Source organism: Leucoraja erinacea, chromosome 6, assembly GCF_028641065.1.
Source record: "Leucoraja erinacea ecotype New England chromosome 6, Leri_hhj_1, whole genome shotgun sequence".
NCBI classification, from domain to species: Eukaryota; Metazoa; Chordata; class Chondrichthyes; order Rajiformes; family Rajidae; genus Leucoraja; species Leucoraja erinaceus.
Window position 1 is genome coordinate 80,420,902 of NC_073382.1, and position 23,016 is coordinate 80,443,917.

Sequence of the window (23,016 nt, forward strand, 5' to 3'; positions counted from 1 at the left end):
GACTAGAGGTCATGGCCTCAAAATTAGAGGATGTTCCCTTTAGGAAGGAGGTGAGGAGGAATTTCTTTAGTCAGAGGGTGGTGAATCGGCGGAATTCATTGCCACAGACGGCTGTGGAGGCCAAGTCACTGGTTATATTTAAGGCAGAGATAGATAGATTCTTGATTAGTACGGGTGTTAGAGGTTATGGGGAGAAGGCAGGAGAACGGGGTTGGGAGGGAAAGATAGATCAGCCATGATTGAATGGCAGAGTAGACTTGATGGGACGAATAGCCTAATTCTGCTCCTATCACCTATGAGCTTATGAATGCAGCATCAGTTTTTCTGTCTCAACAGAATCGACTAGGTGGGCTGATGGGCCTGTTTCTCGCGCTGTATCTCTAAACTAAACTAAAAACATTGAACTTCGAACATAACATCACAAGACCAGGCCTTTCGGCCCACTTTGATTGCATTAACCATGATGTTAATCTAAACTTACCTGAATAAGGTTCTCAGCCCACTATTCGCTACCTGTACATGTGTCTGTCACAATACTTAAATGTTGCTACAGAATGTAGAACAGCGCAGCACAGGAACTGGCTAAAACAAACTGTGAATGGGTACCAACAGGTTCTATTGTACGTAAAAGCTGATTGTTCCTTGCATGATCCTGATTAGGATGAATAATTGAAGTCAATATTCCACTTTTCGTGACACTATTCAGGTTTGACACTAAATATATGAAACAGTGCGTAATAATCATCCAGAGAATCAAATCATAGCTTGGGTTGAGGAGTTTCAATCAAAACCCTTTGGCCACGATTATCTTTATTCTTGCTGTTTCCCCACTTGAACTTTGGGAACGTTTGATCACCAGAGATGTTTCGAATATGGGATCATTGTTTTTGTTTCCTATGTTTTGTGAGTGCACTCTTTTGGTTCCTGAGTGGCCGTCATCTACATAGAACCTTTCGGGCAGCACGGTGGCACAGCGGTAGAGTTGCTCCCATACAGAGCTTACAGCACCAGAGACCCGGGTTCGATCCCGACTACAGGTGCTGTCTGTACAGAGTTTGTACATTCTCCCCATGACCACATGAGGTTTTCACCGAGATCTTCGGTTTCCTCCCACACTCCAAAGATGCACAAGTTTGTAGGTTAATTGGCTTGGTATAAATGTAAATTGTCCATAGTGTGTGTAGGATAGAGTTAATGTATGGGGATCGTTGGTCGGTGCAGACCCAGTGGGCCGAAGGGCCTGTTTCTGCGCAGTATCTCTAAACTATAGGTACAGTAGGCAGTGAAGAAACCAAATGGCATGTTCAGATGTGAGTATAGGACTGCTGAGTTGTACAACTAGTGAACAAACCTGTTATTGTATGTTTTTGTTAATTTGAGTTCTTATTTTAGGTTTATTGTCGGGACTGTATATACCGAATGGAGCGGCTAGGCTTGTATACTCTGTTAAAGAATGCTTTTTGAAACTTAAGTTTTAACGGTTTGGACACACTGGAAAAATGTTCCCGATATGGGCCACAGTTAGAGATTTAAAACGCGAAAAGCTTAACTTGTGCACCTCAGTATTTCTCTATACTTTCAAGAGATGGGAACCTTTTCAAAAGAAATTTTGTGATAATCAATTACAGATGGCCTGCTCCAATTGTCCTAACCACTATTCATGTGCCTATATACTATAATTGTAAATAGAAATCATGTTGGAACCTGTTGTTGCCAGTTTAGTTTATTGTCACGTATACCGAGGTACAGTTAAAAGCTTCTTGTTTATTGGAATAAAAAATATGTTTAGAGATGTGATTAACTTTGCACCTCAGTATTCGTTATTGTGAATGGGAACCTTTTCAAAAGAAATTTGTGAACAAGATCCTGCTCCAATTGTCAACCACTACCATATTATTAGTTAGAAACATGTTGGAACCTGTTGTTGCCACAGTGAGCCCAGACACAAATTGGAGGAACAGCATCTCATATTTTGCTTGGGTAGCTTACAATCCAGTGGTATGAATATTGATTTCTCTAACTTCAAGTAACCCCTGCATGCCGTCTCTCTCCATCCCTCCCCCACCTTATTTTTTTGCGTATCTTTCATTCATTTGTTCTATATATACATAACGGTCCATATTTCTTGCTCACTTTCCCCTGACACTCAGTCTGAAGAGGGGTCTCGACCCAAAACATCACCCATTCGTTTTCTCCAGAGATACGGTCTGACCATCCGAGTTACTCCAACTTTCTGTGTCTATCTTTGTAAGAAGAATCTAATGCTTTTGAACAGTTGCATGTGCCATAAAGATAATTCAGTGTTTATAACACCCTAGTGAATACATATATAACATTACATAATATACTTGTCCTGTCTGATATTAACAATTCTGGAAGGCTCATAAAACTCAAATTATGGGGAGAAAAAAAAAGTGCATAATTCTGGGAACTAATTTTCCAAGATGCATGCACAATATATATTATTTATAAAATATACTTTTTATTTATCTTTTATTCATTTTTAACAAAAATCAATATTTCAAGTTAATACGTTCATTTTTATTGGGGTAATTATTGGATTCATGAACATATGTTGCAAATGCTAGATTTGCCTTGTGTGCAATCTAATGTAGTTGGTACATTGTCAATAAATTATGGACCTTTCTGATCCATGAATGTGAATATTACTCTTTGGACGTGATATGCAGTGAAGTCCTATGGAGAAAATAACAAAATGATGAACGTCTCTGCTTGTTAGATGTGGCCACAGCTGAGTATCTCGAAGAAATGTTACTGAAAGCAGAAGAAGACTGGAAGGAAATGGGAAGACAATGCACAGCTTGCCTTAATACTGAAATCAACGAGGAAGCAAACCAAGAACATCATTACAGCACTCCTATTCCAATGAAACAAATGTAAGTGCCTTTATTTCTGAGCGGTTTCATGGATTTGTATTTCATGGCTTTGTATTATCAGCCAAGGCTTAGAAACGTCACAGCATGGAAACGTCACGGTAATCGGAGTGGCACGGTGGCGCAGCGGTAAAGTTGCTGCCTTACAGCGTCAGACACCCAGGTTCAATTTTGGCTATGGGTGCTGTCTCTATGGAGTTTGTACGTTTTCTCCATGACCTGTGTGGGTTTTCCCTGGGTTCCCCGATTTCCTTCCACACTCCAGACGTACAGGTTTGTAGGCTAATCAGCTCTGGTAAAATTGTAAAATGTCCATAGGGAGGTGTTTGTAGAATGGTGTTAGTGTACCGGGATTGCTGGTAGGCGTAATCGGTGGGCCAAAGGGCCTGTTTCCGTGCTATATCTCCAAAGTAAAGTAAACTAAACTAAAGTTGACTATAGGAAGTATATATTACTTGAACATTCAAGAGAGAGTTTGCTTGCCTGGGGTATTAGTTTAGTTCAGAGATACAGCACGGAAACAGGCCATTCAGCCCACCGAGTCTGCACTGACCAGCGATCCCCGCACACTAAGACTACCCTACACACACTAGGGACAATTTACAATCATACCAAGCCAATTAACGAACACACCTGTACATCTTTGGAGTGTGGGAGGAAACCAAAGATCTCGGAGAAAACCCATGCTTTACGCGGAGAACGTACAAACTCTATACAGACAGCACCCGTTGCCGGGATGGAACCTGATGCTGTAAGCGCTGTAAGGCAGCAACTCTACCGCTGCGCCACCATTCATTCATCTCTTGATAAGACCCCACCTCATAAATGTCATTTATTTTAGAGATTTTTGGAGATGCCATGATTTTCAAAGATAAAATCTGAAAGGTTCAGTGTCACTTAAGCTAATTGAATGAAACTTTACCATAGAATAGATCAATGATAGCTACGAGAAGGTGACAACGAGGCTTACAGAGATAAAATGAATCAGGGGGACAGTCAGACTGGTTGAAGAACCCGGAAGGGGGAGGGATGGAGAGAGAGGAAAAGCAAGGGTTACTTGAAGTTAAAGATGTCAATATTCAAACCACTGGGCTGTAAGCTGCCCAAGTGAAATATGAGTTGCTGTTCTTCCAATTTGCGCTGGGCCTCACTCTGATGGTGAAATCTCCCTGAAAGGACTGGTTGACGTAAATAACTTCAGTCTTCAGACACACTGTTCTTTACAGATCTGTAATCAGGAGCGTGGCACCCTGCAGTTCTGTGACTGTGATTCTCCTTGCTCCTCGAACTGCGTCAGGAACACAACCGCTAAGAGTAGTTAGTTTCATCTTCAGAATGTTGTTCAGACCCCCGGACGCCTCCATCTTATTATGTCTGTGCCTGATTGCATATAAGGCAGTCTCACAAGTGAATGTCAATCCCTTATAGTAGTTAGGTGCACATCCTTGCTGTTAAGGTCTGATTTTCTCTGCATTTAATTACATTTAAAAATACTTTATTAATTATGTTTCCAAAATGCAACCGAATGGGGAAACCGCTAATCTAAGAGTATAATCGCGGCATAATGGATGTAATCAAACTGATTACATGGAGCTCGTTACATTCACTCATTTGATGAGTCAATACCGTTGGAAAAAACATTGAAAGCAGTAAGGAGACAGAAGGAACTGCAGATGCTGGTTTACACTGAAGATAGACACAAAATGCTGGAATAACTCAGCAGGACAGGCAGCATCTCTGGAGAGAAGGAATGGGGACGTTTCGGGTCAAGATCCTTCTTCAGGCAAGAGGATTAGATAGGGCAGAATTAGTTAGGTGTATTGAAGACGGTTTCCCTTAAACAGCATGAGGAAAGTTCGATCAAGGAAGGACCTTGTACTGGGAAGCAAGTCTGGTCAAGTGACTGGTGTAATGGTGGAAGAACATTTTGGACAAAGTCATCATGAAGTATTGAGATGGTTTTGAATAGGGATTGTTTTGAATCTGGATGTTGGGGGAAAGTAATTGGGACGTGACTGTAGGCAGGAGCTAAGGAGGGTAGATTGGGATCAGTTGTTATTCGGTAAGTCCACAGATGATAGGTTGGGATCATTTAAAGGCCAGCTGATCAACGTGCAGGATCAGCACGTTCCAGTAAGGAGGATGGTTAAGAATGGCAAGGTAAAAGAACCGTGAATGACCGAGGAGGTTGTAAATTTTGAAGAAAATGTAAGCATATGCCAGATTTACAACGGTGGCATCAGACAGGGTTTATGAGGAATATAAAATGAGTAGGAAATAACTCAACCAGGCGATAAGAAGTACTGAAAGGTGCCATGAAATGTCATAGGTTATTGGATAAAGGAAAATCCCAAGGCTTTCTATACATTTGTTAAAAACGAGAGGGTGACCAGGAAGAAGGAAGGACAGCTCAAGGATAGAGGAGGGTATCTATGCTTGGAGTTGGAGGATGCAGGTACGTACTAAATTAGTACATTTTATCTGTATTCACAGAGGGACAGACTTGTAGGACAGTGAGATCAGTGTGGTGAATACAAACATGCTAGGGCAGTTTCAGACCGAGAAGGAGGTGATGCTGAGGCTCTTGAAAAACATTAAAGTGGATGTCCACAAGACCTGATGGGATCTATTAAAGATTATTGATGGAGGCAAGAGAGGAGATGGTGGGGACCTTGACGAGGAACTCTGTTTCTTCTGAAGCCTCAGACGAGGTCCCAGAGGACTGGAGAGTGGCCAATGTTGTTCCTTTGTTTAAGAAAGGAAGTAGCGATAACTATACGTAGGAAAACTATGAGAAATAATTCTTCAACATAAGTTTTACTCAGATTTGGAAGAGAATTAGGGATAGTAGCATGGCTTTGTGTGGGGAAGCTCATGTCTTACTAACAAGACTGAGTTTTTTGAGAAGTTGACAAACGAAGGGTGGTGGATGTTGAATACATTAATTTTGGTAAGGGTTTTAATAATGTTCCTCACAGTAGCCTGATCCAGAAGATTAAGATGTACAGGATTCATGATGACTTGGTCGTTCGGATTTGGAACTGTTTTATTCATAGAAGTCATGGAAGGTAGATGGGGGGGGAGGGGTGTGTGTGTGACCTGGCTGTAGATGTGTTGGTGAGGAGCAGCACCAAAATTGGAGGAACTGCAGGCAGTGAGGAAGGCTGTCAGAAGACACATTAGGGTATAGAAATGGGCAGCAGTACCTAAAATTAATTATAGTCTAAAGGATGGAACAAATTAATGAAAGATATGCAAAAAGACGACTTTGAACCTGGTACGACTTAGTTGGGGGAGGGATGGAGAAAGAGGGAATGCAAAGGTTACTTGAAGTGAGAGAAATCAATATTCATACCACTGGGTTGTAAGCTGCCCAAGCAAAATATGAGATGCTGTTCCTCCAATTTGCAGTTGGTTTCACCCTATTGTCTGTTATTTATCCACCAACCAATTTTTAAAACATTTTGATCCACTGCCAAGTGGTTCAATTGTACATAGTCATATTGTATGTGAAACTTTATCAAAGGGTTTGTGAAAATTCAAGTACACCACATTTGTAATATTTTCCTTCTGTATTCTACCATTTTGCATTTTTTTAAAACATGTTGCAATTTCAAAATTAGCTTTGGGATGTTCTGAAAGGAATGTAAGGAACACAAATATGTACTTCTATTTAAAATATAGATTGGTGTGTCTCTCTAGCAGTCATCAATTACCTTTACAGATAGAGAGGCAAGAGAGGAGATGGTGGGGACCTTGACGAGGAACTCTGTTTCTTCTGAAGCCACAGACGAGGTCCCAGAGGACTGGAGAGTGGCCAATGTTGTTCCTTTGTTTAAGAAAGGAAGTAGTGATAACTATACGTAGGAAAACTATGAGAAATAATTCTTCAACATACGTTTTACTCAGATTTGGAAGAGAATTAGGGATAGTAGCATGGCTTTGTGTGGGGATACAAATCTGCACACAGTAGCAGTTTGTTTCTACTACCTATACAATAATAATACCTGACTGTACTCAGTAACCTTTTCACACGAAGGGCAGTTGGTGTATGGAACAAGCTGCTGGAGGAGTTAGTTGAGGCTGGGATATCGCAACCATTAAGAATACTGTAGGCAGGATAGGACAGGTTTGGAGGGATATGTGCCTGATGCAGGCAGGTTGGACTAGTGTAGATGGGATATGTTGGTCAGTGTGGGCAAGTTGGGCCGAAAGGCCTGTTTCCACACTGTATGACTCTATAGCTCTAAGTAGGTATGTTGCAAAACCTACCTGAATCGTCGTTGAGAATCTGCCCCAGGCCGTGTGCGTGATTTTGGCGCTGTTTAGAGGGGGCGGGTTTAAAACGCGATTTTCACTAGGCTGTTGCAATCGAAAATGTTCAGCCTAGTAAATCATTAACAAAAAATCGCTGAAAGACCCCGTCGCAAAAGGTATTATTAGTTTTTATGGCCTTGTATAATAGTTTATAGTAGTTTAAAAATCACTCTCTAAACCCGCGACCTCTCGCAGCCCCAGGGTTTTATAAAGCAAACAATTAAAGGTATGTACCTTATTTTTACATTAAAAGGGGCTTCTTAAGAACCCTGTATATAAAGTTTTCTATAGCGAGTAGCTCATTTTGGGCTCTTTATATCCCGCAGTATTTTTCTGGGCATTCGAGGGCACAAATCTAGCGCAATGTGAACGTTCTAAACCAGCGCGTTCACAGGAACCCACTAGAAAGCCGATTTAAAATGGACTTTAATTTACAGCAATTGAACACTAAATTCCTTCCATTTGGCCTATAAATTGATGTAAATGAGATTTAAAAATCATGTTTTATTGTGAATTATTTGTGAATATTATTTGGACACTTAGGCTATTTAAAAATGTTAATCATTTATTACGAAATGGATAGATGTTTAGATTTAGTAATTGAAGTTTGAAATTAGCTACAATTGGGTAACTAACTAATTATATGCTTTAATTTCAGGTCATCCAAGTAAGATTATTTTATATTTGTTTCAGAATGGTTCAATCTATGATAACTGAAAATTTCATTCAGTTCTCTTAATTTTTAAGAAGGTTATGGGCTTTTGACTGTCCATGATCACAGCTTTTTTGTTATGTCCATAGAAAATCAATAGGGAACAAGATGCTAATTTCTGAGTATGAAAATGGCCATAACTTTTTTATTACTTGAGATATGAAAGTGAATTAGGTGTCAAATTAAACTTATTTTTATGCTTTATCTGATGGGATAAATTGCAGACTTGATTTTTTTAATCTCAAAATTTTGTAACATTGCTACTCTAAGTGAGGGCAGAGGGCCTATAGTAGGTTTAAGGTTTGTCTCACAATTGTTTTCTTGGACTGCAATGCCAAACAGGCAGAACTTTTCCACAGATGATGCTGATGTTCCTGTCTGCTCTCCCAATGTGTCAGCATATCATGCACACAAAGCCAGAAGCATAAGTTCAAATTTGTAGATCATTGGGAACAATCAATGGATGCACTTAGAAATCAATTTTCCTCTCAAATTTCACTCTGTAGCAGACAGGCACATTACACAACAAACCAGAATTTAGGAGCCTATGAGGATAAGAAATAGAAGCAGGAGCCGCCATGAATTCAATCAAACATTGAGCAGGCCCTTCAGGTCTACTGTGCATTCATCAAAAGGATCTTCATAGTCAGTGTCATTTTCCAGCCCTATATCTTGATTCCCCTACATTTCAAGAGTAATTTAGTCTCCGTTGAATGAATAAACTGGTCTCTGTTAAACAAACAGAGCACAGCGACGGTCAGAATGTTCAAGACCACAGTGACACCATCAGAGTCTATGTGACATCATCAGAGTTTGGAGGGATCCCATATTAATTTTAATATTTGTGTTATTCATGACATTTTACAATCCAGATCATCACTCACCTCTTTACTTACTATTTATATACGATTTGAGCTTCACAGAGGTGCTAATAATCTCCCAAGAAAAGGAAGCTGGTTTTCCTGGGCCTTCCATGTGGGCCCTACGGGTGGCTAATGTGGCCATATCTTGAGAGCCACCACTAAGGAAAGGCAGACATGAGTAATGATATTAACCATTGCTTTAATGTGCCATACTAGCCTTAGGCCAATAAAGGTAAAGTGCATTTGCAAATCAAATGAAATCTGATTGGCATAAAGGTCAGGTGATAGACACAAAATGCTGGAGTAATTCAGCGGGTCAGTCAGCATCTCTGGAGAAAAGGAATAGGTGATGTTTTCCTTTTCTCCAGAGATGCTGTCAGATCCACTGAGTTAGCTTTTTTTGTGTCTATCTTTGGTTTAAACCAGCATCTGCAGTTCTTTCCCACACATTATGGTCATGTGATTCTTGTCATATGTTCATAACTGATTGGAGCAGAATTAAGTCATTCAGTCCATCAAGTATATTCAATCATGGCTGATCTGTCTTCCCCTCCTAACCCCATTCTCATGCCTCCTCCCCATAACCCCTGACACCCATACAAATTAAGTATCTATCTCTCTTAAAAAATATCCATTGACGGCCTCCACAACCTTCTGTGGCAAAGAATTCCAAGGATTCACCATCCTCTCACTAAAGAAATTCCTCCTCATCTCCTTCCGAAAGGAAAATCCTTTTATTCTGAGGCTTTAGCCTCTGATCCTGAACTCTCCCACTAGTGGAAACATCCTCTACACATCCACTCTATCCAAGTCTTTCACTGAACCGTGAGTTTCAATAAGGTCCTCCCTCATCCTTCTGAACTCCAGCGAGTAGAGGCCCAGTGCGGTCAAAAACTCATCATATGTTAACCTATTCATTCCTGGAATCATTGTCTCCCATTTATCTTGGGGATCTGAACTGTCTACAACAGGTATCACAAATGCAAGGAACATACCACCAGCATTGCTTTCAAATTGACTGGAAGGATAAGCTAACCAACATCTGTGACTTTTCAGATAGACACAAACTGCTGGAGTAACTCAGCGGGACAGACAGCATCTCTGGAGAGAAGGAATGGGTGACATTTTGCATTGAGACACTTCTTCAGACTTCTCCCCATCCAACATCTATTTTAGTTTCTCGCAATTGGCAACTCTGGGCAGGTCATGTTATTCTCATGCCTGACAACAGTCCAGAAATTGAGACTTTATTCCAATCTCTTGCATGGCAGATGGGCAGAGGAAATGAATTAAGGGGGCGCTCAAAGCTTGCTTGAAGAATTGCAAAATCCCTACTGATTCTTGGGGACTGCTCAAAATGGAGAAGGAATATTTGGTCTCCGCAGGACTACCTGCATAATCTGGGAAAGGAGTGCTCCACCTCACAAACTATCTCACTCACCCCATTAGTAAACGCTTGCCCCTTCTATGGAAGAGTCAGTGGTGCCCACACTGGCCTCACAAGACACCTCACAGTTCACAAAACCAAACTGGAAACACGTTGACCTCAATGCCCAGTGACTGCAGCCTAGGACCAAACCTCACTTGCACACTGATGGCAGTAAGACATCATTGAACATTGGTCTGATTTCCCTTTGATGTATATATTGGTGCCTAGAAAAGTAAAAGTGTTAATCACAATAATCTTTAAATTATCTTGTACGATGAAAAACCAGAGGCAAAGGATCTTTATATAAAATGTAACCAGAGATTGTTGAATCTTGCAGCACAGACACAGGTTGTTTGGTCCCCTATTTCCTTGCCCATTATAAAGTATCTAATGATACTAAAAATACTACATGAGGAAAAACCGTTTCACCAGAGAGATGTGAATCTGTGGAATTCTCTGCTACAGTCGGCAGTGGAAGCCAATTGGCTGGATGCATTCAAGAGAGTGTTAGATATAGCTCTTGGGGCTGAGGTAATCAGGTGATATGGGGAGAAAGCGGGAACAGGGGAATTGATTTTGGATGATCAGCCATGATCATATTGAATGGCGGTGCTGGCTCAAAGGGCCAAATGGCCTACTCTTGCACCCATCTTCTATGTTTCTATGTTTACCTATAAATCAGCACATTTTGGGGATGTGGGAGCAAACCGGAACACTCAAAGGAAACCCACATGATCACAGGGAGAACGTGCAAAACTCCTCATAGATAGCACCTAGGGTCAAGATCGAAGCTGGGTCACTGGCGCTGTTAGGTAACAGCTCTATCAGCTGCACCACTGTGCCATCACTGTGCAACTATGCCACCCATTATTTTGAAAAAAAGATCTGTTTAATTTTGTTCAAAGTTTAATTGTTGCATACAATGACAAAGATTTTAGAAACATAGAAACATAGAAAATAGGTGCAGGAGGAGGTGATTCAGCCCTTCGAGCCAACACCGCCATACATTCTGATCATGGCTGATTGTCCCCAATCAATAACCCGTGCCTGCCTTCTCCCCATATCCCTTGATTCCACTAGCCCCTAGAGCTCTATCTAACTCTCTCTTAAATCCATCCAGTGATTTGGCCTCCACTGCCTTCTGTGGCAGGGAATTCCACAAATTCACAACTATCGGGGTGAAAAAGTTTTTTCTCACCTCAGTCTAAATGGCCTCCCCTTTATTCTAAGACTGTGGCCCCTGGTTCGGGACTCGCCCAACATTGGGAACATGTTTCCTGCATCTAGCTTGTCCAGTCCTTTTATAATTTTATATGTCTTCATAAGATCTTCCTCTCATCCTTCTAAACTCCAGTGAATACATGCCTAGTCTTTTCAATCTTTCCTCATATGACCATCCCGCCATCCCAGGGATCAATCTTGTGAACCTTGTTAAAGCTGTGATGACAGAGAACTTCCAGTATTCAGTCTGACCACTGTGAAAGTGATCAAAACCTCTAAAGTTTGCATATACACGGTGGCACTCACTGCAGATAAAGTTGCAGGTAGCTCAGCAGTAGAGTTGCTGTTCTCCCCGTAACCTGCGTGGCTTTTTCCGAGATCTTGGAATTTCCTCCCACACTCAAAAGACGTGCAGGTTTATAGGTTATTTGGCTTGGTATAAATGTAAAAAAGTGTCCCTGATGGTTTTAGGGTAGGGTTAATGTGGGGGGGGTCGCTGGTCGGTGCGGACTCGGTGCACCAAAGTGTGTATCTCCAAACTAAACTAAGCATCATTAAACAGCAACATGCTGTCAATAATTTCCCGCTTTTCCATTAGCTATGCTCCTTTGCAAATCTTTCCAGCAGAATCTTTTGAGCTGATGTGGTCATGAATCACTTAAGATCTAATCTTACTGCAAAGCTTCCTGACAGCGTTATACTTAGCTACATGGTCTGTAAGTGAGATGTTACTGATGCACAAATGCAAGCTCTTGCTGTAATAAAAAGCGGGTGCAGGATATATCCAACATGTCAGGCGGTATCCGGCATTAAATAATGATTGTACACATATTGATTGTCATTCCCCAGATAGATATTTCACAATCTAATGGATTTTAAAAAATCAAGTGCATGTCACTAACATAACTGCAGAATGTATTCAGTGCTTCTGAATGACCATTAACGGTACATTTTAAAGTTTAATTGTGGGAATTACTGGTGCCAGTTGAAATTATACCCACTCCTCCAACCCTTCACTGTTTTACCTTCATTGCTGCTACTTATGTTCTTCCTGCATTGCTGACATTTAAATGTGTTCCAGAGCTCAGGGAAGCTGATGTATCAGACACAGAGTCAGGCACCCTGATTTTAGTTTAGATTAGAGATACTGCGCGGAAACAGGCCCTTCTGCGCACCGAGGCCATGTCGACTAGTGTCCGCCGCACACTAACACTATCCTGCACACACTAGGGACAATTTGCACTAATAACAAGCCAAATAACCTACAAACCTGTACATCTTTGGAGTGTGGGAAGAAACCAAAGATTTCAGAGAAAACCCATGCAGTCACAGGGAGAACGTACAAACTCCATACAGAAGGACTTGATGGCACCCGTAGTCGGGATCGAACCCAGGTCTCTGGCGCTACAAGGCAGCAACACTACCGCTGGCCACCGTGCTGCCCAATCTAATGGTCTAATGATGTGTCAATATGGAGGAGATGCAGGGATAGTGGAAGGGCCTCCATGCCAGGAGCCCAGGGGGAACCCACAATCAGTAGCATCAAGTTGGATATAGTATGAGAAAAAGGTCGAATGACTTCTCATGCAGTCTGTACAGATCTCAGCAAATTCTATTGGCTATTAACTACACCGATGAACTCATACTGCTCCAGGGAATAGATCTTTAAGCAACTAGATCACTCCCTAGAACTCCCGAACATCCATATGCCTCACCACGACCTTTTGAATACTTTCGTCCCAAAGTGCGTTATCCATGCATTTCACACATGCCCATTTATTCAATCATGGCAGCCACATAACAGAGACACGCTAGAATTTAGAAGATTGAGGCGGGATCTTATAGAAACTTACAAAATTCTTAAGGGGTTGGACAGGCTAGATGCAGGAAGATTATTCCTGATGTTGGGGAAGTCCAGAACATGGGGTCACAGTTTAAGGATAAGAGGGAAGTATTTTAGGACCGAGATGAGAAAATCATTTTTTACACAGAGTGGTGAATCTGTGGAATTCTCTGTCACAGAAGGTAGTTGAGGCCAGTTCATTGGCTAGATTTAAAAGGGAGTTAGATGTGGCCCTTGTGGCTAAAGGGATCGGGGGTATGGAGAGAAGGCAGGTATGGGATATTGATTTGGATGATCAGCCATGATCATATTGAATGGCGGTGCAGGCTCAAAGGGCCGAATGGCCTACTCCTGCACCTATTTTCTATGTTTCTATGTTTCTACACTGTACCACATCTGAATGGGGGCACGTTGGTGCAGTGGTAGAATAACTGCCTTACAGCGCTTTTGATGCCAGAGGCCCGTGTTCGATCCGGACTATGGGTGCTTCTGTACAGAGTTTATACATTATCACCAGGTTTATCTCCGAGTTCTTCGGTTTCTTCCCACACTCCAAAGATGGACAGGTTTGCAGATTAATTGGCTCGGTATAAATGTAAATTGACCCTAGTGTGTGTGTAGGATGGTGATAATGTGCGGGGATCGCTGGTCAGGACGGACTCGGTGGGTCAAAGGACCTGTTTCCTGGCTCTGTATCTCTAAATGAAACTAAACTAAATCTATTTGCCTTGCTGTAGAATGCAGCACATAATTGGAGAGTTGAAGAAATAGACAACTGAATGTCCAAGATCACCTTTGCCTCCAGGTAGACAGGCACGGTTTGTGTGTTCAGAGAATGACCTTCCAGTTCGTGAAATCTATGTGGAATCTCCCACAAGCTGTTATTCTATGTTGAATCTCACAGAACAGCGCAATAATGGCCTGTCCCACTTGGCAATTTTTTCGGTGACTACCGGCATCATATCAGTGTCGCCAAAAGATTTTGAACATTTCAAAATCCAGCAGCGACAAAAAAAAATATTGCGACACTTGAAAAAACACCGCATGTCATCACGCCATGTCACCGCCGCATCACGCCATGTCACGCCACGCCATATCACGCCACATCACACCGCAAATGTTTTGGTGACCTGATACGTCAGTCAACGGTGCCGGCAAATCGCCAAGTGAGACAGGCCCTTTACTCTACAAGGAGTCTATTAACCTGTTAATTGCTGCTGCACTCTCGCCAAAGAGAAATGACCTTCCCCTTCCCCAAGTCCAGAAATCAGCTCTCACATCTCCCCATCACCTTTAGATAGACACAAAAAAAGCTGGAGTAGCTCACCGGGTCAGACAGCATCGATGGAGAAAATGAATAGGTGACGATTCGGGTCGAGACCCTTCTGTTAGGATTGAGATGAGGAAAAACTCTTTCACCCAGAGAGTTGTGAATCTGTGGAATTCTCTGTCACAGAAGGCAGTGGAGGCCAATTCTCTGGATGTTTTCAAGAGAGAGGTAGATATAGCTCTTAGGGCTAATGGAATCAAGGGATATGGGGAAAAAGCCAGAACGGGATACTGATTCTGGATGATTAGCCATGATCATATTGAATGGCGGTGCTGGCTCGAAGAACCGAATGGCCAACTCCTGCACCTATTTTCTATATTTATGTTTCTTCTGCTTTATGTGTTTGTCATTTCCAACGTTCTCCTGATGGTTTCACGTCTGCAATGGCACAGATACGCATTTACAAAAGCTTTGTATGTATTTTCCCCCTCTCTCTAATGGGGTTCGTTAATCTAGCAACACAATAGCTTCCTAAGCAATGTATCACAGCAGCAGCCCTGCATCACCAAACCGGGTTTTTTATTTTTTTCTAAGTTTCACAGTTTTTGCAGATGATGGAATGTGATGGGGGGGTGGGGGAACGTTGGTGGAGTTTCCACCTTTGAATCTCTCCCTGCACTGGAGACCCGACCTGCAAGCTCGTCATTCCATACACTCACCATCTTCCGTAACGAGGAATTGCCTCCAACAGGAAGCTTCCGGGGGACTAAATCTTTTCCCCTCACTTCGAACTATTCTCGTTCTTTATACCCTACTCTTGGGAAGAATACTCTGCAGTTACTCTATCTATGCCCCCTCATGATTTCATACACCTCTATTAAATCGTCTTCCCACGACTCCGCCGAGCTCAGTCTCTCCCTGTCCGGGCACCGCTCCTCATGAACCTTTTGTTTAGTTTAGTTCTAGAGAGTTGGGGGTCGACAGAGCTTCAACCCAGCGAATCTGCACCGACCAGCGCCCCCCGCACATTGGACATGGCCTACACACACTAGGCAATTTATGCATACACCAAGCCAATTCCAAGTCGCTGTGTGATTTGCAACTCGTTCCAAACGTTTTCGGCTTTACAGGCCGCGTGACAGTTCGCTTGATGCCAGATCATAGCTTGACTTTGACTCTGACGTCGGGGGGGGGGTAGAGTGTCGCATGATGACATACGGTTGTCTCCGGCCTGCATCACAGTTATGTGATGGATTTTATGTGGCGACTACCTACGTTGTGTCTGGCGACTATTTGTGTGTTACTGTATGGCTCTTAAACGGTTTCGTTTGGCCGACAAAAGGGGATCCAAAGGACAGACCAATTGATTTGTGAAGCTAGAGGAAAGAATAATGGGGAACACAGAAGAAGGGGGGAAATAAGCAAGTGTATATACAACAGCTCCCCGGCATCACCAAAGCTTGTGGGGTGTTCCACATTCCCTAAGTTAGGTGTGTTCGTAGATGGGAATCCTGATCGGGTCGCAAAAAGAACGTTGTTTTTTGCATAGCCTTGACCACGACTCCCCTGGTAGGTCATTTGTAGACTCACCATTTCCGTGAAAAATTGCCCAGTCGCCCTATTGAAAAAATTTTCCTAAGTGGGACTATTCCATAAGTTATCTAACCTATTGGAGAATACTCAATGTCACATATCTATGGGTTGTAAGCTACACCTCTGAAATCATCTTCTTGTTCCTCTCAATGTGTCAGTCCCTCGAGTCTGGCAATGTAGGAGGCATGACCTTTTTGTTTAGTTTGGGAATGGATACAGTGGGGAAAAAGTGGTTAGCAACCCACCGAATCTGCACCGACCAGAGGAAGACCTTGGCGCACATGCAACTCTGTACACACCGCAACAATTTGCAAGTCTAGGCTTGGTCGCGATGTGGAACACAGGCCACGTTTAGAGCACCAGAAACAGTGCATGAGGTTCAAAGAGGAGCTCCTTGAAGGGCTGCTGGGGTCCTTGGATGGAGGCGAGGGAGAAGGAACAGATTGCATCTCATGTGGTTGCAGGGAAAAGTGCCAACCCTAAAGACCTTACCTTATTTTATTATAAGCCTCTGCTCAAACACAAGGGGAGAGAACCTTCTGAAATCCAATTCTCTGTCTAATTCAAAGTGCCTTTCTCTTCCCCTCCAAAATCAATTATTCGTCCTCTAGCTTCACATTTCGCAAGAAGCCCAGTTCTCTCTAAGGATGATCAGTTTATCTCACACCTGCTGACTTTTCATCTTTAACGTTTGTCCAACCATCTAACTTTCAAAAAGCCCTTCTCATCGGTATCAATCTGAAGGACCCTTCCCACCCTGGACACAATCTGTTCCACCTGCTGCCCTCTGGCAGACGGTACAGGTCTTTCAAAACTTGCACAAACAGACTCAGAGACAGCTTCTACCCCATAGCCATACGTGAGCTTAACAATGCAAAATAAGAAATAACACTCACATTCAACTGAATGGTTCTACCTCAGCTGCTATTGTTACTTATCTGTAATTTTTTTTTTTTTTTTGTATATATTTTTACCTTTTCTTATATATTTAAAATTGCTCTTGTGAATCGCACCGTGGGATTGACTTTTAAATTTCATTGTACCATGTGCAATGACAATAAAGATATTCATTTATTCATTCATTCATGTGCCAGCTTTTATCTAACTCCCTAGAATCAATCTGAAGAAGGGGCCAGACTCGATCCTATCCATGTTCTCCAGAGATGCTGCCAGACCTGCTGAGTTACTCCAGCACTTTGTACCTATCTATGTTCTCCAGAGAGATGCTGCCTGACCCAATTAGTTACTCCAGCACTTTGTACCTATCCATGCTCTCCAGAGATGCTGAGTTACACCTGCACTTTTGTTTATTTTTATGTAAACCAGTATCTGCAGTTCCTTGTTTCTAAAAATTGTTCTATTCCTTATTCTAAAAATGATGAAACAAAAAAGTTTGCTTTTCATATCTGCATGTTCAACCTATATACAGTTACTCCAGCACTTTGTACCTATCCATGCTCTCCAGAGATGCTGAGTTACACCTGCACTTTTGTTTATTTTTATGTAAACCAGTATCTGCAGTTCCTTGTTTCTAAAAATTGTTCTATTCCTTATTCTAAAAATGATGAAACAAAAAAGTTTTTTTTTCATATCTGCATGTTCAACATATGTGTAACATTTATTTGAAAATGTTACTCTATATGTGTCACAAGCAATTTTGTTCATACCAGGGTGGTATAAGAAAACAGAGTGAGATTGGCATGTTTTTATCCACGATTGCAATGAAATACGTGATGACTTCAAACTCGCAAATAATCTTTGAGTGGATGATTATATGTTTCAGTGGAAAATCAGATAACAGTAGAATGGTAACCCATTGAGTAAACTGTTCAAGATAGATTGCTGGCAAAAGTCTTTATACCTACTCTTTTTCCAAACAAACATTTCAAACATTCCTCTGAATTTTACTTAATGAAAGGCCCCGTGGCACACAATGTCTGTGCCGAACATGATGCCAAGACTAACTCGTGTCTACTACCACATCAACCTCCACCACCCACATCAGCACATTCCAGGCACTTACAACCCGCTGTGTAAATCAACTTGCCCTACATATCTGATAGAGTCATACAACATGGAAATAGGCCCTTCAGCACAACTTACCCTCACCAACCAACATGCCCCATCTGTCCCAACTAGTCTCATCTGCCTGCATTTAACCCATATCCCTCTAAGCTGATCCTATCCATGTCTAAATGCTTCTTAAACATTGCTATAGTCCCTGCCTCATCTACCTCCTCAGGCAACTTGTTTCATACACCCACCACACTTTGTGTGAAAAAGTTATCCCTCGGGTTCTGATTAAATATTTCCTCCCGTCACCTTAAACCTAAGCCCTACTCCAGGTAAATTCCGCTACTGAGGGCAAAAGACTCTGTGCCCTTACCCAATCTATTCCTCTCATGATTTTGTACACCTCTATAAGATCACCCCTCATCCTCCTGCACACCAAGGAATAAAATCCTGGCCTGCTCAACCTCTCCCCATAGCTCACACCTTCTAGTCCTGGCAACATCCTCATAAATCTTCTCCATACCCTTTCCAGCTTGACATCTTTCCTATAACATGGTGCCCAAAACTGAACACAATACTCTAAATGTAGCCTCACCAATGTTTCATGTAACTGCAACATGACCTCCCAACGTCTGTACTCAATACTCTGACTGATGAAGGCCAATGTGCCAAAAACCTTTTTGTCCACCCTATCTACCTGTGACGCCTCTTTCTAGGAACTATGTACCTGCACTCCTAGATGCCACTGCTCCACAACATTGCCCAGAGCCCTATCATTCATGCCCATGTTAGTGCTGCCCATGTTAGTGCTTCAAAAATGAAACACCTCACACTTCTCTGTATTAAATTCCATCAACCATTCCTCAGCCCACCTGCCCAACCGATCAAAATCCTGCTGCAAATTTTTACAGCCATCTTCACTATCGACAATACCACCCACTTTTGTGTAATCTCTTTTAAACCTTACCCCTCTTATCTGAAAGCTATGCTGCAACGTGCAGTTCTGGTCGTCCCATTCATGGTTCTCTGAAAGTGATGTCACAGACAGATAGGTTGGTCAAGAAGGCTTTAGGTACATTAACCTTCATCAGTACTTGAGCATAGAAGTTGAGAAGTTATGTTACAGTTTTTAGCACCGTTGGTAAGGCCACATTTGGATTGTTTAGTTTTGATTACCCTGCTGTAGGAAGGATGTATCTAAGCTGGAATGAATGCAGGGAAGATTTATAAGGATGTTGCCAGGGCTTGAAGATCTGAGCTATAGGGAGAGGTTGAGCAGGTTTGGACTATTAAGGAGCACAGGAGGATGAGGGGTAATTTTATAGAGGTGTATAAAATCATGAGAAGAAAAGATAGGGTGAATGCACAAGATCTTTCACCTAGAGTAGGGGAATCAAGAATCTAAGGACATGGGCTTAAGGTGAGAGGAGAAAGATTTAATAGAACATGAGGGACAACTTATTCACACCAAGGGAGATGGGTATATGAATGGAATACGCTGGCAGTTGAGGAAGATACTATAACAACATGTAAAAACATGTACTTAGATAGGAAACCGGCAGGTGGGACCAGCATAGTGTGGCATCACGATCGGCGTGGATGGGTTCGGCTGAAGGGCCTGTTTCTGTGCTTTATGACTGTGACTCTCCGAATCTACGTTCTGAAGTACTCCCAAGGATTTGGTATTGAGGGCGTAGAAAGCAAAGGGCATGGCTTTAAGGTGAGGAGGGGGCAACATTTGAAGGAGATGTGCGGGGCAACATTTTTGCACAGATGGTGGGTGCCTGGAATGCACTGCTAAGGTCGGTCCTTGAAGCAGATATGATAGTGGCATCCAAGAGGCTTTTGGATGGACATGAGGATATGCAGGGACTGGAGCAATAAGAATTATGCACAGGTTAATAGAGATGCTCTTGGCATCATGGTTAGCTGAGATATTGTTCTTTTAGAAACATAGAAACATAGAAAAAGGTGCAGGGGGAGGCCATTCGGCCCCGAGCCAGCACCGCCATTCATTGTGATCATGGCTGATCATGCCCAATCAATAACCCGTGCCTGCCTTCTCCCCATATCCCTTGATTCCACTAGCCCCTAGAGCTCTATCTAACTCTCTCTTAAATCCTGTGGCAGGGAATTCCACAAATTCACAACTCTCTGGGCGAAAACATTTTATCTCACCTCAGTCTTAAATGGCTTTCCCTTTATTCTAAGGCTGTGGCCCCTGGTTCTGGACTCGCCCAACATTGGGAAAATTTTACCTGCATCTAGCTCGTCCAGTCCTTATATAATTTTATAATTTTATATGTTTTTATATGATCCCTCCTCATCCTTCTAAACTCCAGTGAATACAAGCCTAGTCTTTTCAATCTTTCCTCGTATGACAGTCCCGCCATCTCAGGGATCAATCTCGTGAACCTACGCTGCGCTGCCTCAATCACAAGGATGTCCTTCCTCAAATTCGGAGACCAAAACTGGACACAATACTCCAGATGTGGTCTCACCAGAGCTCTATACAACTGCAGAAGAACCTCTTTAGTCCTATACTGAAATCCTCTTGTTATGAAGGCCAACATTCCATTAGCTTTCTTCACTGCCTGCTATACCTGCACGCCAACTTTTTAGCGACTTGTGTACAAACTGTACTGTACTGCCCTTTGCCGTACTGTCCTAACAACCAAATAAATTAAACATCATGAAATTGTGGCAGAGATGTCAATGAGAATAGAAATTGCGAGGATCTCCTCTTGATAGTTGAGGAGGAAAAAGTGCAAAGGATTTGCAATTTTATAATTACCTTTGGTGGATTGTGAGTCGGTAAAGTTCAATTTTAAGTGCAAGTTACGTGAATAACAGGGAAAACAGCTATTCAAAGGACGATGGACTAAGAAATGTTGATGAGAATGGTGAACATAAGAGGATTAATCAAAGGATTTTTAGGCATGGTGGAAGGAGGTTGTCTTGGGTGCAGTTGTATCACTGCTTATTCAGGAAATGGGACAAGAATGATCCCAGGAATAAGTGGGTTAGCATATGATGAGTGTTCGACAACATTGGGCCTCTACTTGCTGGAGTTTACAAAGTTACGAGGGAAACTAATTGAAACTTACAGAATAATGAAAGGCATAGATAGAGTGGATGTGAAAAGGATGTGTCCATTGGTGGGAAAGTCTCGAACCAGAGTTCATAGTATCAGAATTAAAGGGCGCTCTTTTAGAAAGGAGAAGAGGAGGAACTTCTTTAGTTAGAGAGTAATTAATCTGTGGAACATTGCCACAAAGGGCTGTGGAGGCTAAGTCAGTGGATATTTTTAAGACGGAGATAGACATATTCTTGGTTAGAATGGGGGAAGACAGGAAAATGGAATTAGGAGTCAGAGATCAGCCATGATTGAATGGTGGAGTCAACTCGATGGGCCGAATGGCCTAATTCTACGCCTATAACGCGAAATTGACAGCTCAACTGTAGCTGGGATATATAAGCATTCTAGCAATGGACAATTGAATATGTGAGTCTTTCATAGCATACTTGGAGAGAATCAAAGTATTCTTTGCAGCAAATAACATGTTGAAGTGAAGGAAGTACTGAAAATGCAGAAAGCATTGAAAAGCAATTATAAGAAGTCTATGCTGTTGAAGGAGATTGCATGCTTACCAATCCGGTAATTCCACAGAAACCAAAGTTTAATTCACTGAAGTAAATCTGAATTTGGAAAACCTCTTCAACTCACAACTATTTGAAAAAGTGGATGGTTTGGCATAAGAATAACTCCGTGCATTCATTACTCTCTCTTGTAATTGTGCTGTAGAACTATGTCAAATGATCAAATGTGGATCTGCAATCCTTTTTCAGTGGAAGATTTGATTTGTGCACCGATTAATGACGCTAGAAGTGGGGACATAGAAAGATTATTCCCAGTGCCCTGAGAAGACCTGTATTGGATGAATTTACTAGAGTTATTATTAATTTTGAATCTGACTCCAAATGAATTTTGAGTGTTTTAGAAATGGTATTGAATATTCCCGTCCAGAAGTTTTGTATTTTTATACAGGATACAAAAGAATGGGTTAGGGTAGCTTCTTGGAAGTGACATTTATCACAGAGAGGGGAAACAGTTGGGAAGATTTGTTCAGTTTGGTCTTTGAGTAGTATAACCTATGCAATGCTTTGAATTGTATCAGGCAATGCCTGGCATTTAAAGAACAGTAGTGTATGTATAGTAGGCTTTCCTCCCATATATCTTTCGAAATGGGTAAACCCAGCTCGTCCTCCCATGCTCGCCTATAATCTCAGAGTGTGGGGTGTCAATATTTAGAAGAGTGTTATAAATGTAAGATATCAATTTACTTGTATCGGCATGTCTATTCAATCAATCGTCTAATATATCTGGGCCCATAAAAGGACAGGCTTGTGTTTATGTTTTCACATAATCTCGGATTTGAGGTATCTAAAAAAATAGTTGGCGTTCAAGTGATATTTCTCCTGTAGTTCTTGAAATGAAGAGAGAGTGCCCTTCTTATAGAGGTCTCGCACAGTATTGATTCCCAGGTTCTTCCATTGAACAAACACCACATCTAAAGTAGACGGTTTAAACGAGGGATTGTTTGCAATAGGAAGAAGGAGAGACATGTTTCTCAATTTAACCTTTTACAGGAAGGATATGGAGGCATTGGAGATGGTACAGGAATTTACCAGAATGCTGCCTAGATTAGAGGGTTTCAGCAACAGGAAGAGGTTAGATACATTTTGATTTTTTTTCTCTTGAATATTGGAGATGATAGTATACAAAATGATGAGAGGCAATGATAAGATAGGCAGTCAGAATCTATTTCCCAGGGTGGAAATGTCCAATACTAGAGGGCAT

At 41.9% G+C, this 23,016-nt stretch overlaps 1 protein-coding gene across 1 annotated transcript in view; it reads left to right on the plus strand.

Annotated features, from left to right (window-relative positions):
- myo16 (myosin XVI) overlaps positions 1–23,016 on the plus strand; it is a 278,895-nt gene that overhangs the window by 54,958 nt on the left and 200,921 nt on the right. The window contains exon 8 of the mRNA XM_055637409.1: positions 2,741–2,897. Coding sequence (XP_055493384.1) covers positions 2,741–2,897 — 157 coding nt within the window. The remainder of the gene's footprint in view (positions 1–2,740; positions 2,898–23,016) is intronic.